The 27,726-nt window shown below is 38.6% G+C and overlaps 1 protein-coding gene across 1 annotated transcript; it reads left to right on the top strand.

Moving 5' to 3' along the window:
* Positions 1 to 304: 304 nt before the first annotated feature.
* LOC129447967 (meprin A subunit beta) lies at positions 305 to 27,117 on the top strand. Its single transcript, XM_073872092.1, has 16 exons — positions 305 to 414; positions 578 to 639; positions 770 to 788; positions 1,175 to 1,216; positions 4,389 to 4,420; positions 4,499 to 4,580; positions 4,663 to 4,777; positions 4,861 to 5,039; positions 5,151 to 5,369; positions 5,569 to 5,724; positions 7,533 to 7,757; positions 17,039 to 17,476; positions 20,851 to 21,018; positions 25,351 to 25,459; positions 25,916 to 25,963; positions 26,132 to 27,117. The coding sequence occupies exons 2-16, from the start codon at positions 580 to 582 to the stop codon at positions 26,196 to 26,198; spliced, it is 1,959 nt and encodes a 652-aa protein (XP_073728193.1). The 5' UTR covers positions 305 to 414; positions 578 to 579; the 3' UTR covers positions 26,199 to 27,117.
* The last annotated feature ends 609 nt before the right edge of the window (positions 27,118 to 27,726 follow it).

The raw sequence follows: 27,726 nt of genomic DNA, 5'->3' as shown, positions 1-27,726 counted from the left end.
AATGTGTACATCATTATCTTCAATTACCGATTTTAGGAATTATGAGAACATGTTCTCGCATAAAAGTGGATTTCATTCAAAAGGTTTGCCATTAAGTTTAATTGTAACACTTTACAATATATTTGTATTCGTTAACTGAAATTAACATGGATTATTAAATCCTGAAAATTGTATTACTTAATGTAAGTGTTACCTATTTAATTTCCTATTTTGTACTTTATTAATATAAAATTATTATATTACAAAATAAACACTAAAAATAAAACCCTGTGTTCGTCTCATCAGAAGGTGTGGTCTATGATCAGCAATGTGCGTATAGGTAGTGAGATGAGGAAGAACAGAATTACACTGTAAAATAACATGACAAGCAGGAAGAGATTTTATTTGCTTACCTTTACAAACTGAATGTCTGAGGTAGGTTTTATAAATATTTATACATGTATTTTGTTGGTCTTACATGTATTTGGAAAATTAATTAACTAATGAACTAAAGTATGAAGGATCATAATGATTTTTTTAAGTTGCTAAACTTATCTGGTACAGTTACAGTTAAAGAAGATTTCAGTATAATTTGCAGTGATGATGAATATGTGGACCTTTCTTCTGCTGAACTTGGCTTTTTGCTCTCCATCGCCAGTGGTAAGTTTGATAGTCCACAACCTATGTGTTATATAGAGATCGCTATGTAATAGCAAAAGTGATGTGTTGTGTCATGTGTACACGCAAAACATTTTATATCAATACCGATATTTACTTTTTTTATCCTCAGCCTTTACTAAATGGAACTGGTAAGTGTCTGCTAAATAAATGTAAAGCACAACACAATGTACAGTGTGAGTCAATAAAATGTATTGTTAAGTTACTGTAATGTGATTTTAGTAAGTAAAGATTGTGTGTATTTATATATTTTTATGGCATAATTGTTATATAATATTGTATTTTATTTTTATCATACTGTTATTCTATAAATAAGTAGATGTAATGCTCTTGCTATATTACAAGGATTTGAATAAAATCACATATTGACAACTTTCAAACAAACAAGAATTCAAAAGACTTGTTGAAGAAGACTAAAGCACCAATTATTAGAAGCAATCTTAAAAAGTAACTATTTTACTTTGCTTGTGTGAAATTTTACTAATCTACTTTTTTTTCTCATTTTACTTTCTGTCAGTCATTGAGAGAGAATGGAAGGATATTCCTGAAATAAACAAAGGTAAATAAACTGTATTACGTTAAGAACTTAATTTAAGTTTATAAATGTACATTTATGCTTTAGACAGACAATTAAAATATAACATACACTTACTAGCCATATTGAGCTCACCTGGTACCAGAATGAACTACCTTTTGCCTTCTGAACTGCTGTAATTCTTCTGTAATTCAACAAAGTGTTAGAAACATTCCTCAGAGATTTTGGTCCAGACATGATAGCATCACTCAGTGGCTGTAGTTTTTCTTTTGACCACACATTTGTGACGTGCTTTATTGTATCAAATTCTGGTGACTGCGGTGACAGTACAGTAATCTATCATGTTCAATAAGCTATATAGTTTGAGATAATCTGAACTTTTTGACATTTTACGCACGGTAGGAGGTAGTACATGGGTATATTGTACACATAAAGAGATGGACGTTGTCAGCATGTTCACTTCTCATGGTTCACTTCATCAAAAGGTATAAAAAGCTGTCACCTGGGCAGTGGACATATTCATAATTTGGTCCACCAGGGTTCCTCAGGGCACAATATTAGGACCCCTCTTATGTGATAATTAATCATTATTTCTAAGATTTTTCTTTTTTTACTAGAAATAACGGGTTCTTAGGGTAATGGATAGAAATGTTGTGGAGTAAAGAGTACAATATGGGAAGTAGGGGTGCTGAGAGTGCTGCAGCATCCCTGGCATGTCAACATTGTCCACATGCATTTTGCTATTGTGTTTTTGCTATAGGCAAACATAGTGTGTTTAAATGTTTGAGTCTCCAGCCAAGGATAGTTTGTAATCTACAGTGTCCTTATTGACTTTCCAACTGTGTAAAAAAAATGTGTCACAGCTTCCAATGACGACACCTCATAGGGAGGGAGACTGGAAGATGTAATGCACACATTGAACAACGGATGAGAAAAGAAGAGATCACGTGCCCATGGTAGAAAAAGAGGAAAGATGAGGAGAAACATGCAAAAAACCATGTATGCAGCTTACTCATCTCAATATAAGTATAGTATAAACTAAAGCGCTAAAAAGAGAAAAAAGCAACAAAACAAAACCAAAAACAGAAAAATGAAGAAACCCTGAGAGAAATCCCCAAGCTTACAATTTTCTTTAAAAAACATCTGAAAAACCCATCGAAGAAGAGAACACTACTGACATAAGAAAAAGCAATGAGACTAATCTTCCGCAGCCAGCTACAACATCAGCCGCAAAGCTTTGTGTATCTATCAAGACATCCTTGTCTGTGATGTCTGTGATTCGGCAGGTACACTCACTTGTGTACAGTTTTATGAGTTGGATCTTACTTCTACTCATGGGTCCTCATTAATAAAGCATGCGTATGCACAGATTTGATAGTAAAGTGTGAATGCGCAAAAATCCATGGCAAAGTCCATATTCATAAAAACTATGAAAAGTGCTTAGCGCCATGACATTAATTAGGCATCGTTTAAAAGTGCCGATCTGAAACTAAACATCTGTGAGATTTCACATCTGAAAGAAAGGGGTATGCAGGTTTTCTGGGCGTACGTTTTTTTTTTTTTTGATAAATTATCATAAGATCAAATGTAGGGTGGTTTCTACACAGCATTTTAGAAATGAGGCCCCTGGATCTTAGGTGCTAGTTGTGCTTTATACACACAGATATGTACTTGTAGTCCTGTGGATTGGGAGGTGTTCCCATAGCGTCACTACGGTGACGCAGCGTCTCGTTCCATTCTCAGGGAACAAGGGTATATATGAAGAGTTTGGTTCCAAAACGCAATAAATCCATTTTGACAAATTTTGGTAAAAACGTGTTTTCTATACCAAGAAAGTGACAAGATGAAATCTTTGCCATGTTATATTCATTTAGTTGACAAGTTGTACACACTAATTAAAAATATAAACATTAATGTCATTAATCAAAACACTTACTTTGTCATATTAAGATCACTGTCATTGCTGAGTTATACTTGATGTCGTCGCTTAACGTTTTTCACAGCAATCAGCTGTAAAATGTTTTGGTCCTGCTTGATTTTCGTTGACTTTGAGTAAAATTATACAAAGTTTTTCATAAGATCCCCTGGGGTCAATGTGTTATCATGACAGAAAGTTGATGCTGTCAGGCCGGGCAAACAAGCACCAGTCTCCCGAGTGCCTCTGCGTAAATTATTAGATGTTGTTGGCTTACGTTTCTTTCCCGTCACAGAAAACCATCACAGGTTTATCAATGCTATTAAAGTATTATTTTGTTTTTGTTTGTTTGTTGATCACGAAGTACAAAGTAGATGAGGAAAACTAGGATTCCGTGTACTCTTGTTTGTTTACATTGCAACGGTGCGCTGCAATCTGTGAAGTGGATTTATGGCATTCTGTAGAAAAGGAGGAGTGCCGTTTATTGCATTGTGTGAGAAAAGATGACATAATAACACGGCGTATATTGGATTTTGCATAAAATTAAGAATTTACTTTTTAATACTGACCTGATAATACTGATTCTGGCAGTAACTCTCAAAACGTTCAACTTTTTAAATGGTGTTTATTGCGTTTTGGAACCAAACTCTTCATATGTAACCCGAGACGTTCTTTTGTTATTTTGTCTTCACCATCGTGCTTTCAATCAACTCGCTGTTTCACTGTTGTCACGTGACTTCTGCTAGTTTTTGCTGTGCACTGCAGTTCATGTTAAAGCAGATGCACATTCTTTCTACAAATGAACTAAATTGATGTTATTTTTATAAAACTGCAGTGAGGCTGTATGCAAGTAATGTACATTTAGCGTCTAAGGTTAAGTCATACACTCTCAGAAATGGGGGTACAAAGGTTGTCACTGGGACAGTACCCTTTAAAGAAGGTACACATTTGTACCCAAAGAGTGCATATTAGTACTTTGAACTGCCAAAATGTACCTTTAAAGGTACATATTTGTACCTAAATGGTACATATTAGGACCTTTTTTAAAGAGTACTGCCCCAGTGACGGCTTCGTACCTTTATTTTTGACAGTGTAACCTAAATCTTGGCGAAACGGGAATCACCCCTTCCTTTTTTCTCAGCATCCCTGATGAATATACATTCCCACAGCTATGAATGTAAAGCTCAGGGAAATTATGAAAATTGATGGGTTTTTTTCCATTTATCTTTTTTATAAAATGAGAATATTGAAACTCGGTTGCTTTTTGTGGCTTAACTGTAGGTTTACATCTTAAAGAGGGAGACATCATGGTGGTGAGTTTTTTTCTGAGAGACTACTTTTTTAATAAGTAGATATTTGCTTGTTAATAATCTTTTCTGTTTGCTTTAAAGCCAAAGGAAAGGAGTACAATTTTGGGAGATCAATACCGCTGGCAAATCCCTGTCCCCTATGTGCTGAGTTCTAATCTGAATAAGAAAATCTAGGTTATTTTAAAGTTTATATATATATATTCATATCCTTCCTACATGATGTGTTCTGATTGTGGTTATAGATATAAACTATAGAGGAGTTATACTGAGGGCCTTTGAACAGTTCAGACTGAAATCATGTATTGACTTTAAGCCTAGGACAACAGAAGATTATTACATTTCTGTAGAGAGGCTTGAAGGGTACAGTATCATTTCATTTACAAAAAATCTGACATATCTTAAATTACACTACACTGAATTTAATTTAAGATATGATTTTGCAGGTGTTGGTCATATATCGGGCGAACATTTTTCCAGGGCCAAAAAATTTCCATTGGGGATGGCTGTGGAATAATAGCAATTGTTGAGCATGAGTTTCTCCATGCACTGGGATTTTATCATGAGCAATCAAGATATGACAGAGATGATTATGTGACAATCAATTATGAAAACATCATTGAAGGTTGCCCTATAATGTTTTACCATTTTGTATGAAATAATGTATTATAAAAGTGTGACATATATAAAGTATTCCTTACTGCATCTTAATAATTGCAATAGTCTTTATTTTCAGTGCAAAAAAGCAATTTCGATAAACACAGTGAGAATGTGACAAGCCTCCAAGGTACCCCATATGACTACATGTCTGTGATGCATTATGATAAAAACGCCTTCAGCAATGGCAATGGATCCACAATCATTACAAAGCGTCCTGAGTTTCAAGATGTGATTGGTCAGCGTATCGACATGAGTGAATATGATGCTTTTGAGCTCAATAAACTCTACAGTTGCAGTAAGTATCAGTTTTATATATAGCCGTTTGTACACATTTGTGAATGTTTTAGTGGTGTATATGTCTGATAAATACAACTGCAATGTGATAAAGCTACATTGTACCACAAAACAGAAAACACTGTAAAAAGAAATAGTAATATAAAAAAAAAGATTTTTTTCCCAGTGTTACTTATTTTGCACATATTTTTGTGTTATAGATTCGTCCACCTCTTTCCTTGATCACTGTAGTTTTGATGACGACTCTCTGTGTCATATGAATGTTTGTCCTTCAACTGAACCCGGATGGCAGAGAGTGAGTTCAGTGACAGGCGTCAATGTGACTGATCACACCTACTTGGGCAAAGAGGCAAACGGTGAGACTTTCAGTTAGTGAATGCTGTTAGAAAGTTTGGTAACGCTTTAGATTACAGCTCGGAAAGTACTGGGTAATTACAGCGAATTTACAGCGAATGTTTCTGTAATTATAGTTTACTTTTGAAGTACGTACATGTAATTATAAGGGAACAATTTATAATATTTGGGGAATAAAGGGGTAACAACCAGGAAAAATACAAATAATATATGCAGTAAAGTACTGCATAAGTACAGCGAATTTACAGAATACATTTCTGTTATTATAGTGTACTTATAAAGTGCATACGTGTCATTTTAAGGGAACAATTTATAATATTTTGGGAACAAAGGTGTAACAAGTGCCACTTTAATTTACAGCCCGCAGATGTTGTATTTACTTTTTAACTACGTGAAACAAGGGGGTAACAAGTGCCACTTTAATTTACAGCCCGCAGATGTTGTATTTACCCTGTAACTACGTGAAACAAAGGGGTAAAAAATTTTGACTGTAACAACACAAAACAATGGTATATTTACACAGTAACTACAGAAAATACACTCTTAGAAAGGATGTGTAAATTTTTTACACATCTTTGTGTGTTAAAGGAGCATTTCACCCACAGAAACATTAATCTTTATTGAAAGTGCGTCATATTTGTAGTTGAAATGTAACATGCATTTTGAATTTGGTGCCTATTTGACCAAGAAAAGGGGTGTTTGTAGTCTCACTCCCTCAACAAAGATATAGCACTTCCTTCTTTCAATGATGCCAAAATGATGATTTTTACATCATTGAAAGAAGGAAGTGCAGCACTGAAATCTGTATTTCTCCTGTCTCAGCGGCAACTGAGGAAACGATGCACAACCATTCAAAAACATGACTGGGGTTCTAACTATACAAAGATTAATCCAAATGGGTGAAGTGTCCCTTTAAGTTTTTAACACAATATGTGTCATTTTAACACATTAGCCTATGTGTCATTTTGTGTTGATTTTGTGTTAAAATATAACACAAGTTGTGTTAAAAGTAACACAAAATGTTAAGAAACCATGTGAAAGCAGCCATGGTATAACGCCAGTGCGATCACCACGCACCAGCTATATGTGGAGAAGAGTGTGATCGAGCCAATTCAGTGAATGTGTGTGTTCTCGCTAAATTACTCCCAAACATAAGATTGTTTTTCATGTAGCATATGCAATATCACATAGGCCTAATATTGGAATTGTTAGTGCGAAGTTATGAATTACTTACTGTAAAAATAATTTGTAATTTCGCACGTTTTTAGCATATAAGTCATACATACCATGTAATATTAAAATAGTTAGCCCTTAGTTGTAAAATACTGCATATATTATTTGTGTTTTTCCTGGTTGTTACCCCTTTGTTCCCCAAATATTATAAATTGTTACCTTATAATTATGCGTACGTACTTCATATGTATACTATAATTACAGAAACAAATACTGTAAATTCGCTGTACTTATGCAGTACTTCCCGGGCTGTAATCTAAAGCGTTACCGAAAGTTTTTGTTTTTATGTCAGCAAGTTGTGTCTTTCCAAAGACATTATATTAAAAAGATTACTTGAACAAGGACTACAGAATATAAGTAAACCAAAATACAAGACTAAATAGACAGACAACAGACACCATAACATAAACGCTTCATGTTTTTAATTTTTTATAAAAAGACCTGTTTTGTTCAGGTCTTTGTAAATAAATTACAACAAGATTACTTTTCAAAAATTTGGCATGTTGTAATCAAATAGTTCAGTCTTCACTTTTATTTCCCCATATGTCAACTAAACGTACATTTTTATATCATGCAGGGACCTCTTCCTTCATGCACTTCAGTCTGGTGGGCAGAAATGAGGGCGACTCAGCTAGACTGGAGAGCAGAGAAATGACACCGACAAGAGATTGTAAAGTTCAATGCGTCCAGTTTTATTACTTTCACAGTGGCAATGTAAACGACCAGCTTAACATCTGGATCAGGGAATACCAGGATGCAGCTGACAGCACAGGAACTTTGAGACTTATGGATCAGATCACAGGTCTTACAAACTGCTCATACTGTAACTTTAAAGCATTTCTGATAACAAGTTAAATAAATGACAAGTAAATTACATTCGTTTATACAGCGGGGAAAACAAGTATTTGACACATCAGAATCCAGACTCCTTCTTAAAATTCCATGCTCTCGGTTAAAATCTAGAGGAAATCAAGCATTCGAAGTTTAATACTTTTGTAGCAGGGGTGCTGCTAGACATAAATCGGGGCACAGGCCTCCTCATTTTTTGCTGACTATAATCTTCATCATAACTAACATTATTAACATGTTTGGATGTATAAATGGCATAAAATGTTTGGAAATATTTTCCACATTATACAATGATAGCAATGCTTAATAACTTATTTTTATAAGAATATTTTTACAATATTTTAAGAAACCAGTCATTTTATGACTGCTATACTAAAATAATCTCAGTCATAGTTACTGCGAACTGTTAATGTAGTGTCCTAGGGCCCTATTTTAACAATCTGAAACGCAAGTGCGAAGCGCAAGTGACTTTGTGGGAGGATCTTGGGCGCTGTTGCTATTTTCCCGGCGGGAGAAATAACTCTTGCGCCAGGCGCAAATCAATAAGGGGTTGGTCTGAAGTAGGTTCATTATTCATAGGTGTGGTTTGGGAGTAACGTCAAATAAACCAATTAGAACGCTATCCAACATTCCATTAAAACGCAAGTGCGCAAGTTCCATGCCGGGTTACCATTATTATGATGGATTACCAGGCGCGCGCCAGGAGCGGTTCAAAGCCGAGGAGACTTACGTTCTTATAAGAGCAGTCAAAGACAGAGAAGTTGTTTTGTATGGGGATTGGAGAAACCCGCCCAAATCAGTGTCGGTTAAACAGGCGTGGGAGGAAATAGCCACAATTGTCTCATCAGTGGGCATCCCCAGGACGTTTTGCAAAGCGCTACAATGATGTCAGGAGATGGGGGAATCCCACGCTTGCCAGCATAAATCGGGCACGCCGTGTAACGGAACACGCCTCCTTTTTTGCTGTATAAACAAATGTAATTTACTTCTTATTTATTTCCCTTGTTATCAGAAATACTGTAAAAGGACTGTTGTTAATGATTCTGTAAGATGATGCTGATGTGTCAAATACTTATTTTCTCCGTATATCATATCTAATGTGTATCATCTAGTCTACTACACTGAGCTACTGTTACTGTGTAAAAAGTAGCATGGTCTGTATTGTTTTTTTGTAACCCCATAACAATATTAAGGACAAAGGAGTTCGCTTTCTGTCGGTCACTACGACGTCACTGCATGCTGAAGTTGGTTTAAGAAATGGCACTCCAGCAAAAGCTGGTGGAATTCCACCCCTTTCCCACCTCAAGTCTTGAACTTGAGTTTAAGTGTGTGCGTTGTACTCCCCAGCACAGCATTAAAGAGTGATTCTTCTAAAAGAGCAGCACGAGTTGAATTTGTATCTTTTTAAAGACAGCCAGTCTCTCGTGTCACGCCAAGTGCATCTTTTTAAAGATGTCATTTCGTCTATGCTGAGCCATGTTAAAGATGCAGCAGAAAAGCTCCAGAAGGAGGATCTACGTAAAACAGTGCTGAATCGGTCTGCTGGCTTGACCATTATTATTGGAGAGGCTGCAAGGAAAGCGCAGCCCCCACCACCTGTACCTTTCTTTCCCAAGGTTCATGATGGTTGACGCGGCCATGGAAAACCCTTCCGGAACCAACCATTTAGCCATCACCTCTCACCTCTCTTGATGGTGGAGCCACAATCAGCTCTTTGTCTGTTAAGGTGGTCAGTGGTCAGTGGATCCAATAAATTATTGGATAGTGGATACAATCACCCTTGCCTATCAGGAGCAGGGCACCCATGCCCTTTTTTATTTGAGAGCTAACTCTAAGGGAAGTGTGGCATCATCTTATGCATTAGCTTGTGGTTCCTCACCAACAGACATGGAACACCGTAAGTGCAGAAATGTTACATAAAAGGCTTTTGTACTCCTCCACCACCTATGTGATGGAATTTTCATGTGAGAATTTTCATTGGAGTTAAAATGTACCGCGTTTTTTCTTTAGCAGAGCCTGCTCTGCGTCTCTGTAGTATGGGATATTACTAAGAGAGTTTTCACATCCAAAGACCTATTGAGTACTTCAGACACCACTCAAGTGGCAAACCTCTTTAGGGGGTGGCTTCCGCAGCCTCCTAGTTCCGCCCAGGCAGGTTTGTTTCCCAGTTTGCCTAGTTCACTATTGTGGGTTGAGGAACAAATAGTGACCAGCTGTAATGAACCATCACTCGAATCGGGATAAAGGCGACGATGAAGATTGGCCTGTGTTTCTTGACGTCTGATGGCTTGTCATAAATGATGGTGAGCCTGATCCCATGTCTCCTCACTTCTTTGCATCCAGTCGTTTACCGTGGGAACATTGGTTGGTTCTCCTGACCAAGGGAACATTGGGGGTTGGAAGCCTAGTACACATTGGAAAGGAGTTAGGCCTGTAGAAGGTTTGCGTAAAGAGTTTTGAGCATACTCGGCCCACATCAAATATCGACTCCAGTCCTGTTGATTCTGATTGCAGTAAGATCAGAGGAATCTTGTGAGTTCTCGTTTGAGTCTCTCCACCTGTCTGTTCGATTGAGGGTGGTAGCCTGAGGTGAGACTGACATTAATTAGTAGTGCTTTAAAAAATGCAGACTAGCCTGGGTGCCAGCTGATCTTAGCCCCGCCCACAATATTTTAAAAGACGGAAAGATCGGTCTGGGGTTTCTCCGTTGAGGAGCTACTATGCGAGACCCAAAGTTGGTCGACCAATCAAATTGTCAGGGCGGGCTTTATACGATGATGGACAGATGATCAACAGTAACGTAATCAACCCCGTCAACAAAGAGCGCATGTGTTGAATCTATTTACAACGAAATGGCTGCCGCTGTAGAATTCAGATGTGTGGATTCTGACATTGAGTCTGTTCTTAAAGATATTGAATGAGCATTGATTTTAAAAGAGGAACAGAGAAACGCAATCAAGGCATTTGTTGATCGGAAAGATGTTTTTGCCGTCCTTTCTATGGGATTCGGCAAAAGTTGGTCGCACTTATGGAGGACCAATTTAAAGAAGCAACTGAAATAGGTATTACGGCGATGCAGCTTGGCGTGCACAACAAGATGGATATAATAAGCGGTCGTTGCCAGCTTCTTTTCGGAACCCCCGAATCATGGCTGCTGAATAAGTGGACGGACATGCTAGGCTCCGATATTTTTCAAGCAAACGTAATGGGTATCGTCATGGATGAAGTTCAACTAATGTACAAATGGTAAGAAATAGTCTGACTATATGACTTAGTAAATACTTAATGTTGTGATATAAATTAAATGTTGTAAACATAGTAGGTGTTGATGTACGTTCGCTAACTCAGACTTAGTATAATCACAATGTTAGTGTCATTGTAGCGAAATAACTAGCAGTTCGGTCATGCTGCAAAAGACGTCATTTCAACATACGTCACACACTCCGTTGCTCTGATTGGTCATAGGTCTATCCAATTGAGTGCAGAGGCATTTTTCAGTTGAGACATGCCTCATAATCATAGCCCAATGGAGCGGTATCAGACTGAAATTCTGACTAATTGAGTATGACAACGTCAGGCTAAATGCAGACCATAGTCGAGATATAAATTGGGATACTCTATCTGAGACAATATCCTTGGGTAGACCATAAAATCGGAAGAAAAGGTTGCACAACTTTTCTGCCGTTTCCATGGCAGTGGGTAACTTGGGAAGAGGTATCAGTCTGCATGCCTTAGAGAATCGATCGATGACGGTGAAATGGTAGTGTTTCCGTTAGATATGGGGAGATCTGTGACGAAGTCAATGGCGATATGAGACCAGGGACGTTGAGGAATAGGAAGTGGTTGCAGTAGTCCAGCAGGTAATAGATGGGTTGGTTTCTGGGTGTTGCATATTCTGCATTGATGAACCGTGTTGATCGTTTCCCTTCTTAGAGTAGGCCACCAAAACCGATTTTGCAGAAGTTGAATGGTTGCCGTAACACTAGGGGTGGCACGGTTCATGAAAAAATTAGAACCGTTCGGTTCGCTTGTCTCGGTTCGGAGCGCGTGTGTGTCGTACGGTTCAACGGTTCATGGCATGCGCAATGTATGTAGCCTCGTGCCCTGTATGTGACCTCAGATAGCGTGTTCCCCTTTCGCGAATAGCGCGAAAGAAGAGGTGACTGGTGTGGAGAGTGAGTGCTGCCGGTCATGTTACGTGTAGAAATGGCAAGAGGGAGAGAAAAGGAAGTCTGCCCGCAGTTGGAGGATGCGCCAGCGTCGTATAAGTTTGGTGTGTGGAAACATTTTTTATTTCATGTTACCTATGATGACAGCGGAAATAAAACAATAGATACAGCCACACGCGACAGCCTTCTCTCCGACCATTTATCTAATCTGAGGTAAAGAACACTGTTTTACGTCGTATTCAGCGCTATTTTAGCCTTTCGTTGATAAAACGAAAGCGGCTGATTTCCGCGTAGTTTCATTTTGCTAGCGTGTGATAGTTGCGCGATCTTATTTCATAAACTGCCCCTTAAAGTAATCAGGACAGAAATGGTCAAAAGTGGACAAAAAAGACGGATTTAAATATTACAGGTGTAAACGTTATGTTTCTCTCTCTCGTCCACATATACTCTCTGCAGTATTTAAGCAGCCTCTCAGTGATAAATCTTAAAGCTACACTGATGTTGGCCTTTTGATAAATGCAAGTTATCTTTGTGCGCTAAAAATGCACACAAAGTTCATGTAGATGGCAATACACATTCTCTTTTTTGCCAAATAAATGAAAAGCATGTTGAAATCATCAATGTCTTCCCTCTCGCTGTGTCAAAATCTCGCCTGGCTTTCCTCAGGGATGTGCTTAAAGTCAAATTCAGTTTGTGCATGATTACATGATATAACTTTTTTTAATACTTTATCCTAAATTATGGATAATTAATACATTAATAAGATAATACATTTCTGGAGTGTTAAAAAATAACAACAAGAACCGTACTGAACCGAGAACCGTGACCATAGAACCGGGATACGAACCGAACCAAGGGTTTTGTGAACCGTGCCACCCCTACGTAACACCCAGGGGCAGTGAAGTATGTGCTTCAGTGATGGTTCTTTCTCTGAGTGTTTCAGGAACAAATAGTTTGTCCAGGAGGCATTCATTTGGTATGTCTAGTTCGGTATTTGCCTGTTCGATCTCTGTGATGATGTCCCACTGAACAGGAGACAGGATAAGTGTGGGTGAAATAATGTTCTATGGTTTCATTGATTCAGCTTCATTTTCGAATTGTCGAGAAAGAGCATCTGTTTTGGTATTTTTCAATCCCGGTCGATAGGTAACTGTGAAGTTGAATCGAGAGAAAAAGAGAGACCATCTGGCTTGTCGTTGGTTGAGCCTTCGTGCCGTTTTCAGGTATTCCAGGTTGCGATGATCTGTAAGTACAGAGAATGGGTGGTTAGCCCCTTCCAACCAATGTCGCCATTCTACGAGCGCCGCCTTCATGGCTAGTAATTCCTTGTCACCAACATTGTAGTTCCTATCTGCTGCATTGAGTTTACGTGAGAAGTAGGCACAGGGAAACATCTTTGGGGGAGAACCTTGGCGTTGTAATAGTACGACTCCAATGCCGGCGTTAGAAGCATCAACTTCGACAATGAATGGCGTGTAGGGTCTGGGAGATGCAGAATGGGTGCTCTGGTAAAACATTCCTTTAGTGAGTGAAACGCTTTCTGAGCATTGGCTGGCCAGTGGAGGTGACGTGAGTTCTGCTTGGTCATGTTTGTCAGGGGAACAGCTACGGTACTGAAGCTCTGAATGAAGCGACGATTAAAGTTAGCGAAGCCTAATAATCATTGTAATTCCTTGGTGGTGGATGGTAATGGACAATTGATGACAGCGTTGACTTTTTGGTCATCCATGGCAATGCCCTCATGACTGATAATATAACCCAGAAAAGAGATAACAGTTGTGTGAAACTCACATTTTTAACCTTTGGTCAATGAGGCGCCTGAGTACTGCTCTGACGTGTTGGATATGTTCGTCTATGGTTCTGGAATAGATCAAAATGTCATCGATATAAACAATCACACAGCGGTTAAGCATGTCTATGAAAATGTAATTGACAAAGGATTGAAAGATGGACAGACTGTTCGTTAGACCAAAGGGCATGACTCTGTATTCATAGTAGGGATGTCCCGATCAAGTTTTTTTGCCCCTGAGTCCGAGTCCTTTGATTTTGAGTATCTGCCGATACCGAGTCCCGACCCGATACTTCTATAATACATAAAAAAAGAATAAAGAAGAGCGGAAAAAAACAGAACCAGGATGTTCCTTATGTCATGCCGCACATGTTGCTGTTTCTGTGTGGAGTCAAAAGAGTCTAACTCTGTGCCAGCGCATAACTATAGATGTGTAAAAAAATAATGAAAATATATATAGTATATGTTCAGGGGTTAAATTGGGGTTTGTTTTGTGGGGAGGCTCTGTTGGGAGGGAGGGTTTGAGGGGTAACATGTTTAATCCTGATGACAGCAAAGCCACTGGTGTGTTTCAATGACAATTGTACCTCTGATAGGATTTTATAAGTTTCAGTTTTAAAGCTTTGCCACATGTTGACCCAAACTTTAAAACCTGAACTTTAAATTATGCAAATCTATGAGTCTGACATCCTATATGTATTTGTTGCACATGTCATTATGCACAATTGATCAAACTTTGAAGGAAGTTTTAAGAATCAACCTCCTTGACTAATTCTATGCATAAGATAGGCTACCAAAAAAGACTCAATTAACAAGAAAAACAACATACTGATTCAGCAATATGTCTTATATAATAGCCATAGAGATTCCCTAAACTGGCAGCAGTAGTTAAAAAATACCTATAGTAAGGTCGTAGTTAATTTGCATAATCAAAATACATTATTTTATTAAACTATACAATAAGTTGTATCCAGTTATCTAGTTAACATATTGTAAGTAGATGAGTGACATGGCTAGACATACTTTAATACTTTGTTTCTAGACTTCTATTAAGTTTTTTCGACGTGTGCACCATTCTTACCTCTCTATCTCTGATCTCTACAGTAATGTCAAACGATCCTGTTGACACTGCGCATTCTTGAGGTTCTTAGTGAGATGCGGAGCTGCGTCTATGATCCATGAGATGTTGGGGTTATGATTATGCAGCCAGGGTAATCCGAAAATGACAGGAATGTGACAGGTGAACCGGACGTAAAAGTAGATATCCTCTTGGTGTAAAATCCCTGTGATCATGTTGAGTTTAGTGGTGGTATGCGTTATCTCCCTGGTCCCCAAGGGCCGTCCATCGGCCGCCTCGACTGACAAAGGAGAAGAGCATGGGATTAAGGAAATGTGATTCTCTAGAGCAAAGTTTTTTGACATGAAGTTCCTAGCTGCTCCTGAATCTAGCATGGCATTTACAGATATGTTCCCCGTGGGAAGGGCTAGACTGACAGGAATAATAATACAATTCTCTATATTAAGAGCAAGAATGGGTACACTCACCCGAGTAGCAGGATCTCGTTTCGGACGGGTGGGGCAGGTACTCCACAGTACAGGCACAACCGATGTTGATAGCGACGATCCCTTTCCTCTGAAGTGATGTGGTAGGTGTCAACCTGCATGGGTTCTGGGTTATCATGATGGGTTCGTGGAGTGATACAGGTATTATAACGCCGTGAACGAAAAAGATTATCCTGGTGAATGGCTAGTTCTATATATTGATTCAGGGTCTTCCCTTCATCCCAGCATGCTAATTCGGCTTGTAACTCATGACACAATCCTCTCCTGAAATGTGTTTTTAAAGGATCCTCAGTCCACGTTGTTTGGGCAGCAAGAGTGCGTAATGAGATATTCAGCGGCTGTATTTCGACCTTGTGTGAGTGTAAGTAGTCATTCATCAGCGTTTATACCATCCCGTGAGTGATCAAACACCTCTCGAAATTGACACAAAAATTCGTTGAAAGTTCGAAAGGGATGTGTGTTCTCGCCACACCTCGCCGTCATCCAATCTAAGGCTCGACCAGTGAGGAGCATTCCCACGAAAGCAATTTTCCCCTCTTCAGTGGTGTATAAAGCAGTTTGTTGGTCGACAAATAAATTACATTGTAAAAGTTAACCTTTACACTGAGCCCGGTTGCCATCATATTTGTCAGGAAATGCCAATTGAGGATTTACGCTGAGTGTCGGAGCTGAAGCTCCCGCGGCGGCTGCGCCGATTGGATTTGGTGATGGTGCCGGAGTGGCTGGCGTGACACGCATATCTTGCAGAGTCTTTACTAACTCTTCCATGAGCAAAGTTAATTTTTGCAGCTGGGGTGATGCGCCATGAGTTGTGTGGCTTGGGCGGAGATCTCCGTGGTGAGTTGATAGAAAGCTGCTGGATCGTGAAGCGGCGAAGTTTTCTGTAATGAACCATCACTCGGATTGGGATCCATCTGCAGTTTATTAAAACCATAAACACTACAGTATAAACAGAGAGGTGAAAGGCAGAACAGGATGGTGATACAGACAATGATCACGGCAAGCAGCAATTCAATAACAAAGTCCAGTAAACGTAATCCAAGGTCAGGGCCGGCGGCTGGTTAACAATAGCCCAATACACGTAATCCAAGGTCGGGGCAGGCGGCTGGCAAACAAAGTCCAATAAACGTAATCCAAGGTCAGGGCAGGTGGCTAGAAATCCAAAATGCAAAAATACAGACAAGGGTCGAAAACTGGGCAGGAAAATACTCAATGATAAACGCTGAGGAATGTCAGCAGTAGCAAAACAAGACTTTGTGCTGAGCATCATCGCTCTGTGTCCTAAATAGTCTGAGTACAGGGGAAACTGGAAGCAGCAAGGTCAGAGGCAGGTACAGGGCCGCTGGGAAATGTAGTGCGATTAGAATTCAAGTGACGGGTTCCCCAGCCAACCCAAAGAGGGAGCCAAAGAGGCACTCTCCATAACAACAGCCTTCTGCAGTAAGCCCAGGTTCTGCCTCTTCCATCAGAAGGAAGTTTTACGCAGGCACTGGAAGGGTCAGCTTCAGTGGCGCTTTGGTGGGGTTTCCCAATTCTTCGTTCACGATGTGACGTCGTAGTGACTGCCTGAAAGAGAATGTCTCAGTTATGTATGGAACCCTCGTTCCCTTAAATTTTTATAACATTATTTTTTTTAAGAAAAAGAGTAATTTCCATGTTCATGTGAATAAAGTTCATGTATTTTATTAAAGTATAAGTTTCACTTTTTTGCAGGAACCCCTGATTACTACTGGCGGCTGCACCATGTGACACTAAATGCGTATAAAAACTTTCAAGTCGTATTTGAAGCTAATAAAGGAGCTGGAAACTCCAGTGGAGGCTTTTCATTGGATGATATCAATATTTCACAGACGGAGTGCCCTCAAATATGGCAGATAAGGAATATTGAGAACCTATTGAACAACGAATTCACTACCTCCAATAGTCCACTGTATTACTCTAGTGAAGGTTATCGCTATCAGGTTTTCTTGGACAACTTTCCATCTTACCTTTATTTGAGTTTTCGTCTAGTATCCGGTGAGTTTGATAAGCAGCTGCAGTGGCCTTGTGCATGGAGACAAGTGACCTTACAGATTCTTGACCAGAATCCACACATACAGAAGCGCATGTCCATTGAGCAGAGCTTCACCACTGACCTATCTTTGACTTATGGTGAGATCTTTTTCTTTTATAATATTAAGAGCTTTTCACCATTGGTCCAAAGCTCTGCCAGTCTATTCCATGTGGTAGAGTTAAAAAATTTTTACTGATACCTTGTGTTTGTATATTTTGAGACTGCTTTAGCAGGTTTTATTTACTTTTATTTACCACAATATTAATCGATTATTTGAAATTGTGAAGTGCTGAACCACTGTTGAAGTCAAGTGTAATGGTTTAGATCAGTGGTCTTCAATCTTGTCCATGGATCTCTCCCTAGCCGTATTCACAAAGAATTTTATCTTACCACTAAGAGTACTCCTAAATCGCACTAAAACATTTAGCTAGGAGTTTTCTCTTAAAAGTTATTCACAACGCCTTTCAGACCTACTTTTAGTAAGGAAAAATGGCAACTCCTAAACTAAGAGTGATGCTGCCGCGTCCGAAACCGCATACTGTATAGTAGGTACTGAATAGATGAAGTACCTACTTGGTGTTAAAACAGTAGGTACTGTATAGTATGAATCCTGGTAGTATGAACGAGATTCGGACGTACTACATCCGCCATGTTGCTACATCACGTGACATACGTCATCATCACGTCATGTCATTTCAGCGTGAAAACAGCCGCATGCCTCTTCTTCTTCGTTGGATAACTCCTCTCTCGGGGCATCATGGGATAGTGAAGCGTCCATCGTATGCACACTGCAAAATCTAACCGGAAGTAGTAGGTCATCCGAGTACTTTTCGCATACAGTTTTTCGAATACTATGTATTCTGACATACTACTCGCCTCGCCTACTGCTTTTCATGTACTATATAGCATGAAGTAGGCGGTTTCGGACGCAGCATGAGTCTTCTGCTGCGTTCCAGGCAACCTGTAACCCGTAACTCACGACTTCAAAACCAAGACTCACGACTCTGAACTGGGAGTACATCGATCTAGTACGAGTTCACGGGTGGGAAGTCACAGGTTTGACTGCCGTTCCAGTGCACTTTCACCGGTAAAAGGTTGTAAAAACACGAGTTACAGGCTGCCTGGAACGCATAGGGTTGTGAGTCGTGGTTTTGAAGTCGTAACTCACGGGTTTAAAAACCTGCCAGGAACGCAGCATTCGTTGCTACAGATGACGTCAATTCCCATACACGAGCTTCCTCTAACAACCACGGTGATTGACAGGGCTATCATGCGGAACATATACAGACGCACCAAATCATGGAATTATGACATCGATATATGTCTGTGTCCTACACAAAATAATAATAGTAATGTCATACAAATGCATATATAATGGGATGTTTGTGCAGGCCCCAGTGAAGTGTAATTCTAAAAAGGCTGAGAGAGAGAGAAAAGTTGTGAATAAAATTAAATTAAATCAAGTTAGCCTATAATACCCTAATGAAAACCGCAAATTGCCTAATAATGAAAAACGACATTGCATAAACACTTGCTTGGTTAATTGACATCCTATTAGCCTAAATACACTACTTAAAGCAAGAAAATCTTGCTCTTAATGAAGTAGCCTAATGTAATAAATAAATGACGGTGGATTATGAACTCCCCAAAATGGAAAAGAAAGCCTAACTGGACGCAGAAACAGTTACTGCTGCTGTCCCAGTTGGTGCTGGAAAAATAAACATAATAAAAGGGAAATTCGGCACTGAGAAATCAAGCAAAACCAAGTGTGAGACATGGGAGACAGTCAGCTCGTTTACATGCACACCAATAATGCGATTATTTCCAATAATGCGAGGTCTTAATCGCAGTAAGATGTTTGCTAGCTCTTCACTCCGGTTTACATGCAGTTTTTATTTTCGGATTATTCACACATAGCCCAATGCAGAGCACACATGAACTCACATATGTGGTCTACTGTTTTAATTTACTTACGTTAAATGACAAACACGTTCTTATGGATGTATTTCATTATCCGGTGCCGTGATGAAGATATAAATATGACAGTGCCTGTAAAGGGCGTTCACATTAAAACAATATAAAAATATAGTTTTAAAAATCGTTATATATTAAAGATAATAGCACAACAACTATAATGATAGCAATTTTGGCACATGATGAACGATAAACCATTGACAACCAATCAAATCTATTTTAACTTGAAGTGCACACGCACTTAAATGCAGTAAAGCTCATTCATTGCTGAGGTCTATAACACAAAGTAACCTCAGGTATCCAGTGCTGATGCAGTTGCTGTGAAATTCACTACTTAATGCTTTTTCTACCACAATGACTATGCCAAAAACGCAGCGAGTTGAGGACATCTGCTAATTTCCCGCTGTGTAAATGCAACAAGAACAGCATATTCAGTGACATGTAAACAATTGCAAAAAAGTTTTATTACAAGAAATATCCAATATTAGGTAATGCCGTGCTAGTTGAGCGAATTAGCATGAAGTTATCATTATGGTGTGGTCACTAATATATGGATCATTATAATTATTGTTATAATGTCCCTTAATGGTTTAATACACTGATGTCGTGTTATTTGAGCTATTTCTGAATGAAGGCAGACTGCTGACAGCGAGTTCACGTAAAACTTCCTAATGTCAAGTTTAAAACGAATTTGTGGTTAAGGTGCGTGACTAAAACACACACGCACTTCAGTTAGTGCGGTACAAATGCGATTAAAGCGTTTACAAGGACGCATACTGCGATTATAAACGTGTACGCCACCTCTTTTAATGCGATTATTCTTACTGCAATTATGAGCTTAATCGCATTATCGAAATTTTATCGAATTATTGCGTTTACATGAGGTAAAGTATAATCGCAGTATTGACAAAATCCCATTATAATCGCATTATTGGTGTGCATGTAAACGAGCCCACGGATGCGCGGGTCAATGTACAAAACAACCGGCACCTGACCGATGTTTTCAACTAACCCGCCCGCAACTCGGTCCGCAAAAAAATAAAAATAAATATTGTAACCGACCCGCTCCCTGGCCCGCATTTTTTTTAAAAGTAGTAATTGTTTAAAATACTTAACTGCCATTTTTATTTCACACAAACCGACCGACTGCAACCCGAATATCATAAAAAATATTTTTGGATGACTCGTAACCGCAGACACCCGCTCATTTCGGATCAACCCGCGCATCACTGGGGAGAGGATTTGTTTGCAGATCAATGCAGCATTCCCACTTGTGTCAGATGAAAGAGACATACAAAATGTGCAGAGCATTGGGCCTCCAGGAACGGAGTTGAGAAACACTGCCATAGGACAAGATTGAAAACCACTGGTTTAGACAATGGTGAGTTAGTTAGTGTACCTTTAGTCATATAAATGTCATTGTTTCTAGTTTGGAAGCCATTGTTTAACCTTTTAAAGATTCTTGTTTTGTTTTAAAGACCCATGTTTTGTTACACAGATAACATGTATGTGTGGGACAATCCTCGAAACAATGGAACTCTAACCACCATTGGAAATGAGACTGTATATGTGGGTCCTAATGTAAACAGTTTGTTTGACATAACTGACCTCAATAAAAGAGATTTCATCAAGGGTGGTGACATCATAGTTCTTATTAGTATGCAAGGTAAGTTTTGTGATGCAACTTTAGAGAACTGGAAAGTTGTTTAAGCATCTTTTATAATCATTCTTTAGAAAAGATGTTACTGGTGTATATCTTAAGACAAATCAATGGCACTGTACTGGCACAGTTTAAGATTTGTCGGTGCAAGTGGAGTTTGGTTCCAAAACGCAATGAATCCATTTTGACTAATTTCGGTAAAAATGTGCTTTCTATACCAAGAAAGTGACAAGATGAAAACGCTTAGGTTACTCACATAACCTCGGTTCCCTGAAATAACGGGAATGAGCTTTTGAATTTGGATTTACTGTGGGAGAAGCGAGAGACTCTGTGAGTGTAAAGCATGAACGGTTGCGTTGTGAAAGAACACAGGGGGGAATAGCCCATGTGTGCTTGTCTATGCATCCATCTTAGTCTCACGGCTCACCGCTTGCTCGTCTCAGTGAAGGGGGGGAACAGCAGGGGGAGCACGCAACATAGATATAACAACCGTGTATATGAGAGCGGTCTCGACGTGGGAGGTCCCAGACCGGCGACACGCTCGGAGGAAATTCATAGCAGATTCATAACAGTGCCTGCTCTTTAAGCTTATAGCTTTATATTTAAAAAAATTATCTTACCGGGAGAGGCCGCAGGGGAGACCTCGTCAGGCATGTGTCCGCTGCACAGAGCTCATACCACGGCAAGCGAAGACTATCTTCGGTTCTCAGACGGAAAGCGGCAGGGGAAGATGTTAGACCTGATTCCGCTATCTTCGGTTCTCAGCTGGAAAACGGCAGGGGAAGACGCTAGGCCTGGATTCCGCTGCAGGGCTTGTGTCGACGGCGAGTAAGGCTTCTTCTTCTTCGGAGCAGCGAGAAGTTTGCGCTGAAGTAGAATGCGAATGAGTCATGGCGCTCTTTTCTGGACAATTATAGGGCATAGTCCTGCCCCTTTCGCGGGCTCGAACGCCATATGTCTGTAATTTTTACAGACGTTAACCAATAGGCTTCAATCGCGGAGTAAACAGGAGTTTCCCTCATAAACCTCATTCACACAGACCTCTGGTCCCAGAAAATACCCGTAAAATTGCCAGACAAGCATCTGTGTGAACAAAAACTCGTTCCGTTAATCTTCTGGGATCGTTGCCGGAAAGAGGACCTAGTAAGATACGCGGGTAACCCTCTGTGTGAACAAGAATGCCGTAAAGGGCGTGTCGAAGTGAGGACGCGCGCGTCATCATCACAACACAAGTTATGGTTCAGCTCCTTACAACGACAGATAACATGCATATAAACATTCACCACGAGAAGTGTTGCAAATTAGATTGAAGCAGTTATCAGGAAATGATATATGAGACGCATAAACAATGACGCACGTGCTGTAGTGAGGACGTGCGTGTCATGGCAACATGAAGTTGGTTCAACTCTTTAAAATGAGGGATTTACAACATTCACTACGAGAAATGTCAGCAAACTGGACTGAAGCAGGTATCAGGTAAGTTAGCTCGTTACTTACTGCGTTGAAACGTAGATCATTCAGCAGCATAAAAGAATATCGCGTCACATGCTCATTTGAGCTATAATAAACGAAAATACCCGCATGTCATTCCAACGAGATATATTGTTCAGCTCCTCAAAATGCGGGTTTTAAATGCATATAAACAATCACGATGAGAAATGTCTGAAAACTGTATCAAAGCAGAAATCAGGGAGCTCGTCAAATATCCACTCTGAAGCTGACATCATTCACCAGCATAGAACTGCATTCACGCACTCCTTTGTAGTCTTATTATAAACAAAAGTGCATGCGAGTTGTTTCTGGAGAGAGAAATAATATATAATATGCAAACTTCAGACGCTGCGTAGAAGAGAGGGCGGGACTTTCAACATGTCACGTGTCTTTCCGGGACCATCAGATGCCGTGTTATCTTGGCAGTGTGAAAAAACAAAAACTCTAACTATTCCGGAAAAATCCAGGATGCATTTTACGTGTATTTTACGGAATTTCTGTGTGAAAAGGGCTATAGTGTCAGCAACTGACGCAATGCAAAGTGAACCGTATTGAAAGGGAACTACTAGCTATTTTCTATAACAAACGTTCACATAGCATATTTACGTTATAATAACATAAAAAATTCAAACTATAATTAGATTAGATTCATTAGATTTTATTATTATTATAGATTTATTATAAAAACTGATTATTTTTCCGCAAAATGCAATAAATCTATGACAAGTATTTTTTCAGAATGCTATAAATCTATAGAATTAATATATAAATGTGCATTTATCTTTGCCATATTATATTTATTTAGGGGATTAATGGTACACTGATTAAAAAAATAAACATTAATGGCATTTGTTACAGCCACTGCCATGACATAAAGAGGGATTACACGAAGGTTCATTTAAATTAGGGGAATTTATTAAAACAATATCAAAAATAATAACAATGTAGGAGAAATTAGTCAGGAACAAAAATTGGGGAAACACACAAGAGCAAATCCGTGTCCGGACGGCATGGGCGTAGATTTAGGGTGGGACGCTAGGGACATGTCCTTACCAATATTCAGGGAAGACTGAATTGTCCCTAGCAATAATTTCGACCAAACAATTAATCTGTATTTATATATAACCACTGATGTCCGTCTTATTCTTGTTTTTTCTATTTTTTACTTATTATATATTTTTTTCAGGAATCATTTAAATGAGTTTAGAAATCTTTTGCAATCCCGTTCTGTAAAAATAACGCTATATGTGGTACACAAACGGTTAACAGCTTTCGTTCTCTCCAATGCCCGCCCCCGTAACTCACATCGCTAATATGATTGGCTTTGCATTTCTTTACTCCCGCCTCTCTAACTCACATTGCTAATATGATTGGATTAGCATTTCTTTAGTCCCGCCCCTCTAACTCACTTTATGAAGGCTTGTCTTTACTCGCTACGTGTGATAGGATGGTTTCACTTTGTACAACGCGCCAAAGTTCACTCAACAAGACGCGCATGATTATTCGGGCTACAGGGAAGTGAGGAAGAAAGTATTATTATACCCACTGTACTGTAACTGTTTCATGCACAGAAAAAGTTGTGTCACATAATGATTCCAGGACAGTGTTTTCACCAATACACGCCAATCCCATGTTAACCTGAGGAGTTGCAAACTTGTGTCAACCTTTTATGGGGTGGCAAGGTTATTTAGGGGGTCCCTAATCCATGAAAGAAAATAACCCCAACATGGTAAAAACATGAATTCATGTCATGATTGCTGAATACTTAAATTACTGCACTGTGGTGATTACTTGCACAGATGTATACATAATGTAAGGTTGCATTTTAAACTTTTTCACACTGATTAACTGTCTGTTAATGAAAAGAAGATATAACATGAACTACAGAAACTTTAATAAACGTTGTTCAGGAAACAGCATGATATATACCTCCTTCAACACTGGGATTTTGTTGGCAAAATTAAATTAAGAATTAAATATTAATTGCATATTCTTCAATGTTATAAAGTAAATATGGATTCATATTTGTTACAATGTGATTTTCTTTTTTTACAAAGACTTAAACAGTTACTGTTTATTAGGCTCTAGAACATAACAAATTGTTTATTATAGTACATTCAATTTGGGATGGCACCGGGGGTGGTGAGTCAGATGTCACTGAGTAAAGTGCATACTGAGTTGTCTGTTGTTTATGTCAAGTAAACGGTGATAAACAGTTTTTGCAATGCAACCATTTTATTTATGTCCCCACCAATGCCAGGATCAAACCTACGCCCTTGCCGGACAGCCGCTCAACCTCCGCCGCCGGAATGTGAGATCTGAGGTTGTTATATAGCACTTCTGATGGCCCACAGGTGTAACCAATCTGGTTAAACAGAAACAAAGAAACACGTTCCTGCCCCCTAGAGGGCAGACAACTACATGCATACACATTACATGTAACAGCATTAATCAAAACACTTACTTAAGAACACTTTCATTGCTGCTGTCATCACTGCTGTGATTTGATAGAAATCAGCTGTAAAATGTTTTGGTCCTGCTCGATTTTCGTTGACTTCGTGTAAAATAATGGTACGTTTTTCATAAGATCCCCTGAGGTCAGCCGGCATGCTTCCTTCGCCCGAGTGCCTCTCGTGTAAATGGTTTCAGGACATGTCTTGCCCGCCACAGAAAACCACCACAGGTTTATCAATGCCTATTTTGTTTATCGTGTTTTGGAACCAAACTCTTCAAGGTATTTTCAGTTGAGACATGTGTTTTGGTCTAGAACTAGCCTTAAGCCTTATCTGTGAAACCAAGGATTAATGTATTAAAAACAAACTAGGCTAAATTGTGGTTTTGTCTTAGATATCTCAGGGCTGCATCAGAATAATTCTGTACCCTGCCCGAATGTAAAAGTGAAGAACATCAATGCTACTTCTTATGTAAGTGCCAGTCAAGGACCCTGCATTTCCAGGTAAACATCCATCTAACCAATCTTTTAATAAATATTAGTGTATAAACCAACCTTAATGTACTTTTTGTTGCAACATTTGTGTTTGAAATGTAGCATTTAGCAACTCGTGATGTAAACCAGATTTTGTGATGTAAACCATGTTATGTTTTGCTTTCTAGAACTTTAACTACATGTACTAGTCATAGTCTCATGGTTAATCTGTATTTTGGGCATAGATAAGTTTCAGATATGGTTTCATAAAGAACCTATATAGGGTGACCACCTCCAGTCAGACAAAATGTGGGACAAGTAGCATGGTAAAGTGGGACAATGTAAACCCACCAACCAAAAGATTAAGACACTACCACAATGCCCCACAGAAAAACTACTTTTGCATAAAATGCAAAAAGCTGTCTATGCTTTGCCATCTAAAGGTCTTAACCGAGGTCTTAATCTTTATATGTATATATATTCCAGGGGGGGAGTCACTGACGGACAAGAAACTGATGTGATATGGAATACCAGGTATGCATGTTAGTTAAATAGTTATCTTGTGGCAGTTAGGTGTAAAGTTTCCAAATATATAAGGTTTTAAGGTTTTTCTTCTGTTTTACAGAGTGGTCTCTGTTTAGGCACTTTCTTATATAATTATAAACAATCTTTTCTCAGATCTGTTTATCTATTCTTTTGTAGCTCCAGGGTCAGGAGTCTTCCATCCTCTCTGATCCTCTTACTGGGTTGTCTTTTGCTGCTGAAGTAATGAGAAATAACTGCTGTGAGAGTTATATGACTTCACACAAATTCAGATTTAAAACAGTTCATCTTTGTTCATATATGTATACCTAAATGCATGAAAAGAAACAAGTAACATTTAATCCAATGTTCCTTTCAATGCTTGATTTTACTGTGCAATATCCTATTCTAAACCTAAACCATGAGAAATTATATATTATATATTGTTGGAGAGGTCTAAGATTCCATAACAAATATTTGACCAGTGTTTTATGATATAAATTATGTAGATAAAGTAATGTAGTAAACAGCATTAATCAAGGCATTCTAGAGCCCCAAGCTGTATGGCAGGGCCCCTCTCCAACTGCAAGGTTTAAAAAGGTTTGCTTGTGATGTAATGTTAATCTTAGCTAAGCTTATATAGTTATCAATATATTGTCATGAAAGATTATTTGACATTTCATTTTCACTATAATCTTGTGCCAACATTGACAATTTTAAAATGAAAAGGCAAAGTTGAAAAGGAATCTTCAAATAAATTTTTAAAGGCTTTTTATTAATGGCCACACAATACTAGTGACAAAATCTAATTAAAATGTAAAGTTCAGTTTTAATTTTATGTTCTTTTTTATTTCATGGTTTTTATTTTCAACTTATATGCTAATTATATGTTAATCAGTGGGTGAGGTTTATCTGCTCATGTCAAAGAGACTGTCTACCTTTCGCATCTTTGTGCATGCAAATATGTTATTTTGAATGTAGACGCATATCAAGCATGCTTAAGACCCTGCAGCCAGTTGAAAATAACTGTTACTTCAACTTTGGCAGATTTCTTTCTTCAAATTTACCATTTAATTTGAATATTGGCAATCCTGAAGATTACAGTAAAAATGAAATGTCAAATTATCAATCGGATTTTATTTTTATTTTTGACAAGGAAGATGCATTATCACCTTGAATAACAAAATAATTTTAATTAATTAAATATTTTTTTCATTTTTGGCACATGTTTTGCAGTTATTATTATTTTTATTTTATCATTTAATTAATTATTTTAAAATTGGCAGAAAAAACTTGAATAATGTAGAGCTTTTTGTGATTTATAAATTCTATATCAAGTTACATGTATATGTATTGTAAAATGTTTGAATGTTAATGTAAGAGAACCAATATCCATACAGCTTATACAAAGAGTAAAGAATATACCACCTTCAAAACAACCTACTGTGTGAATTTATAAAATAACCTATTGTTTTACAATTGCTTACACGATGCCTAGGCCAAATCCAGTCTGCAAAACACCTGCAAGATTTTGAGCAACATTTAGTGGCAAATGGTGGTATTGCTATCTGTCTTCAGATGTACAGAACAATCTATTTTATCCCCTTAACTGTCAACCATCCCGTATATGGGACACCTACGTTTACTTATATAACTTCTGATACATAAATCATAGAAAACAATCAATGATTGGCATTCAAATCTGCAGAAATCTGCGGGCATGGATTCTGTTTATGCCTGCTCTAACTACTGCAAACCTAGATCTACTGTAAAAA

The sequence above is a fragment of the Misgurnus anguillicaudatus genome, chromosome 10 (genome assembly GCF_027580225.2).
Source record: "Misgurnus anguillicaudatus chromosome 10, ASM2758022v2, whole genome shotgun sequence".
Classification (NCBI taxonomy): Eukaryota; Metazoa; Chordata; class Actinopteri; order Cypriniformes; family Cobitidae; genus Misgurnus; species Misgurnus anguillicaudatus.
This window is presented reverse-complemented; position numbering and strand designations above follow the sequence as displayed.

Bases quoted from the DNA above. Each gene is read 5' to 3' on its own strand.
- LOC129447967 (XM_073872092.1), top strand. From the start codon at position 580: ATGATGAATATGTGGACCTTTCTTCTGCTGAACTTGGCTTTTTGCTCT. The intron at 4,421-4,498 runs GTGAGTTTTTTT...TTTGCTTTAAAG, and splicing joins AAGAGGGAGACATCATGGTG to CCAAAGGAAAGGAGTACAAT. The intron at 5,370-5,568 runs GTAAGTATCAGT...TTTGTGTTATAG, and splicing joins CAATAAACTCTACAGTTGCA to ATTCGTCCACCTCTTTCCTT.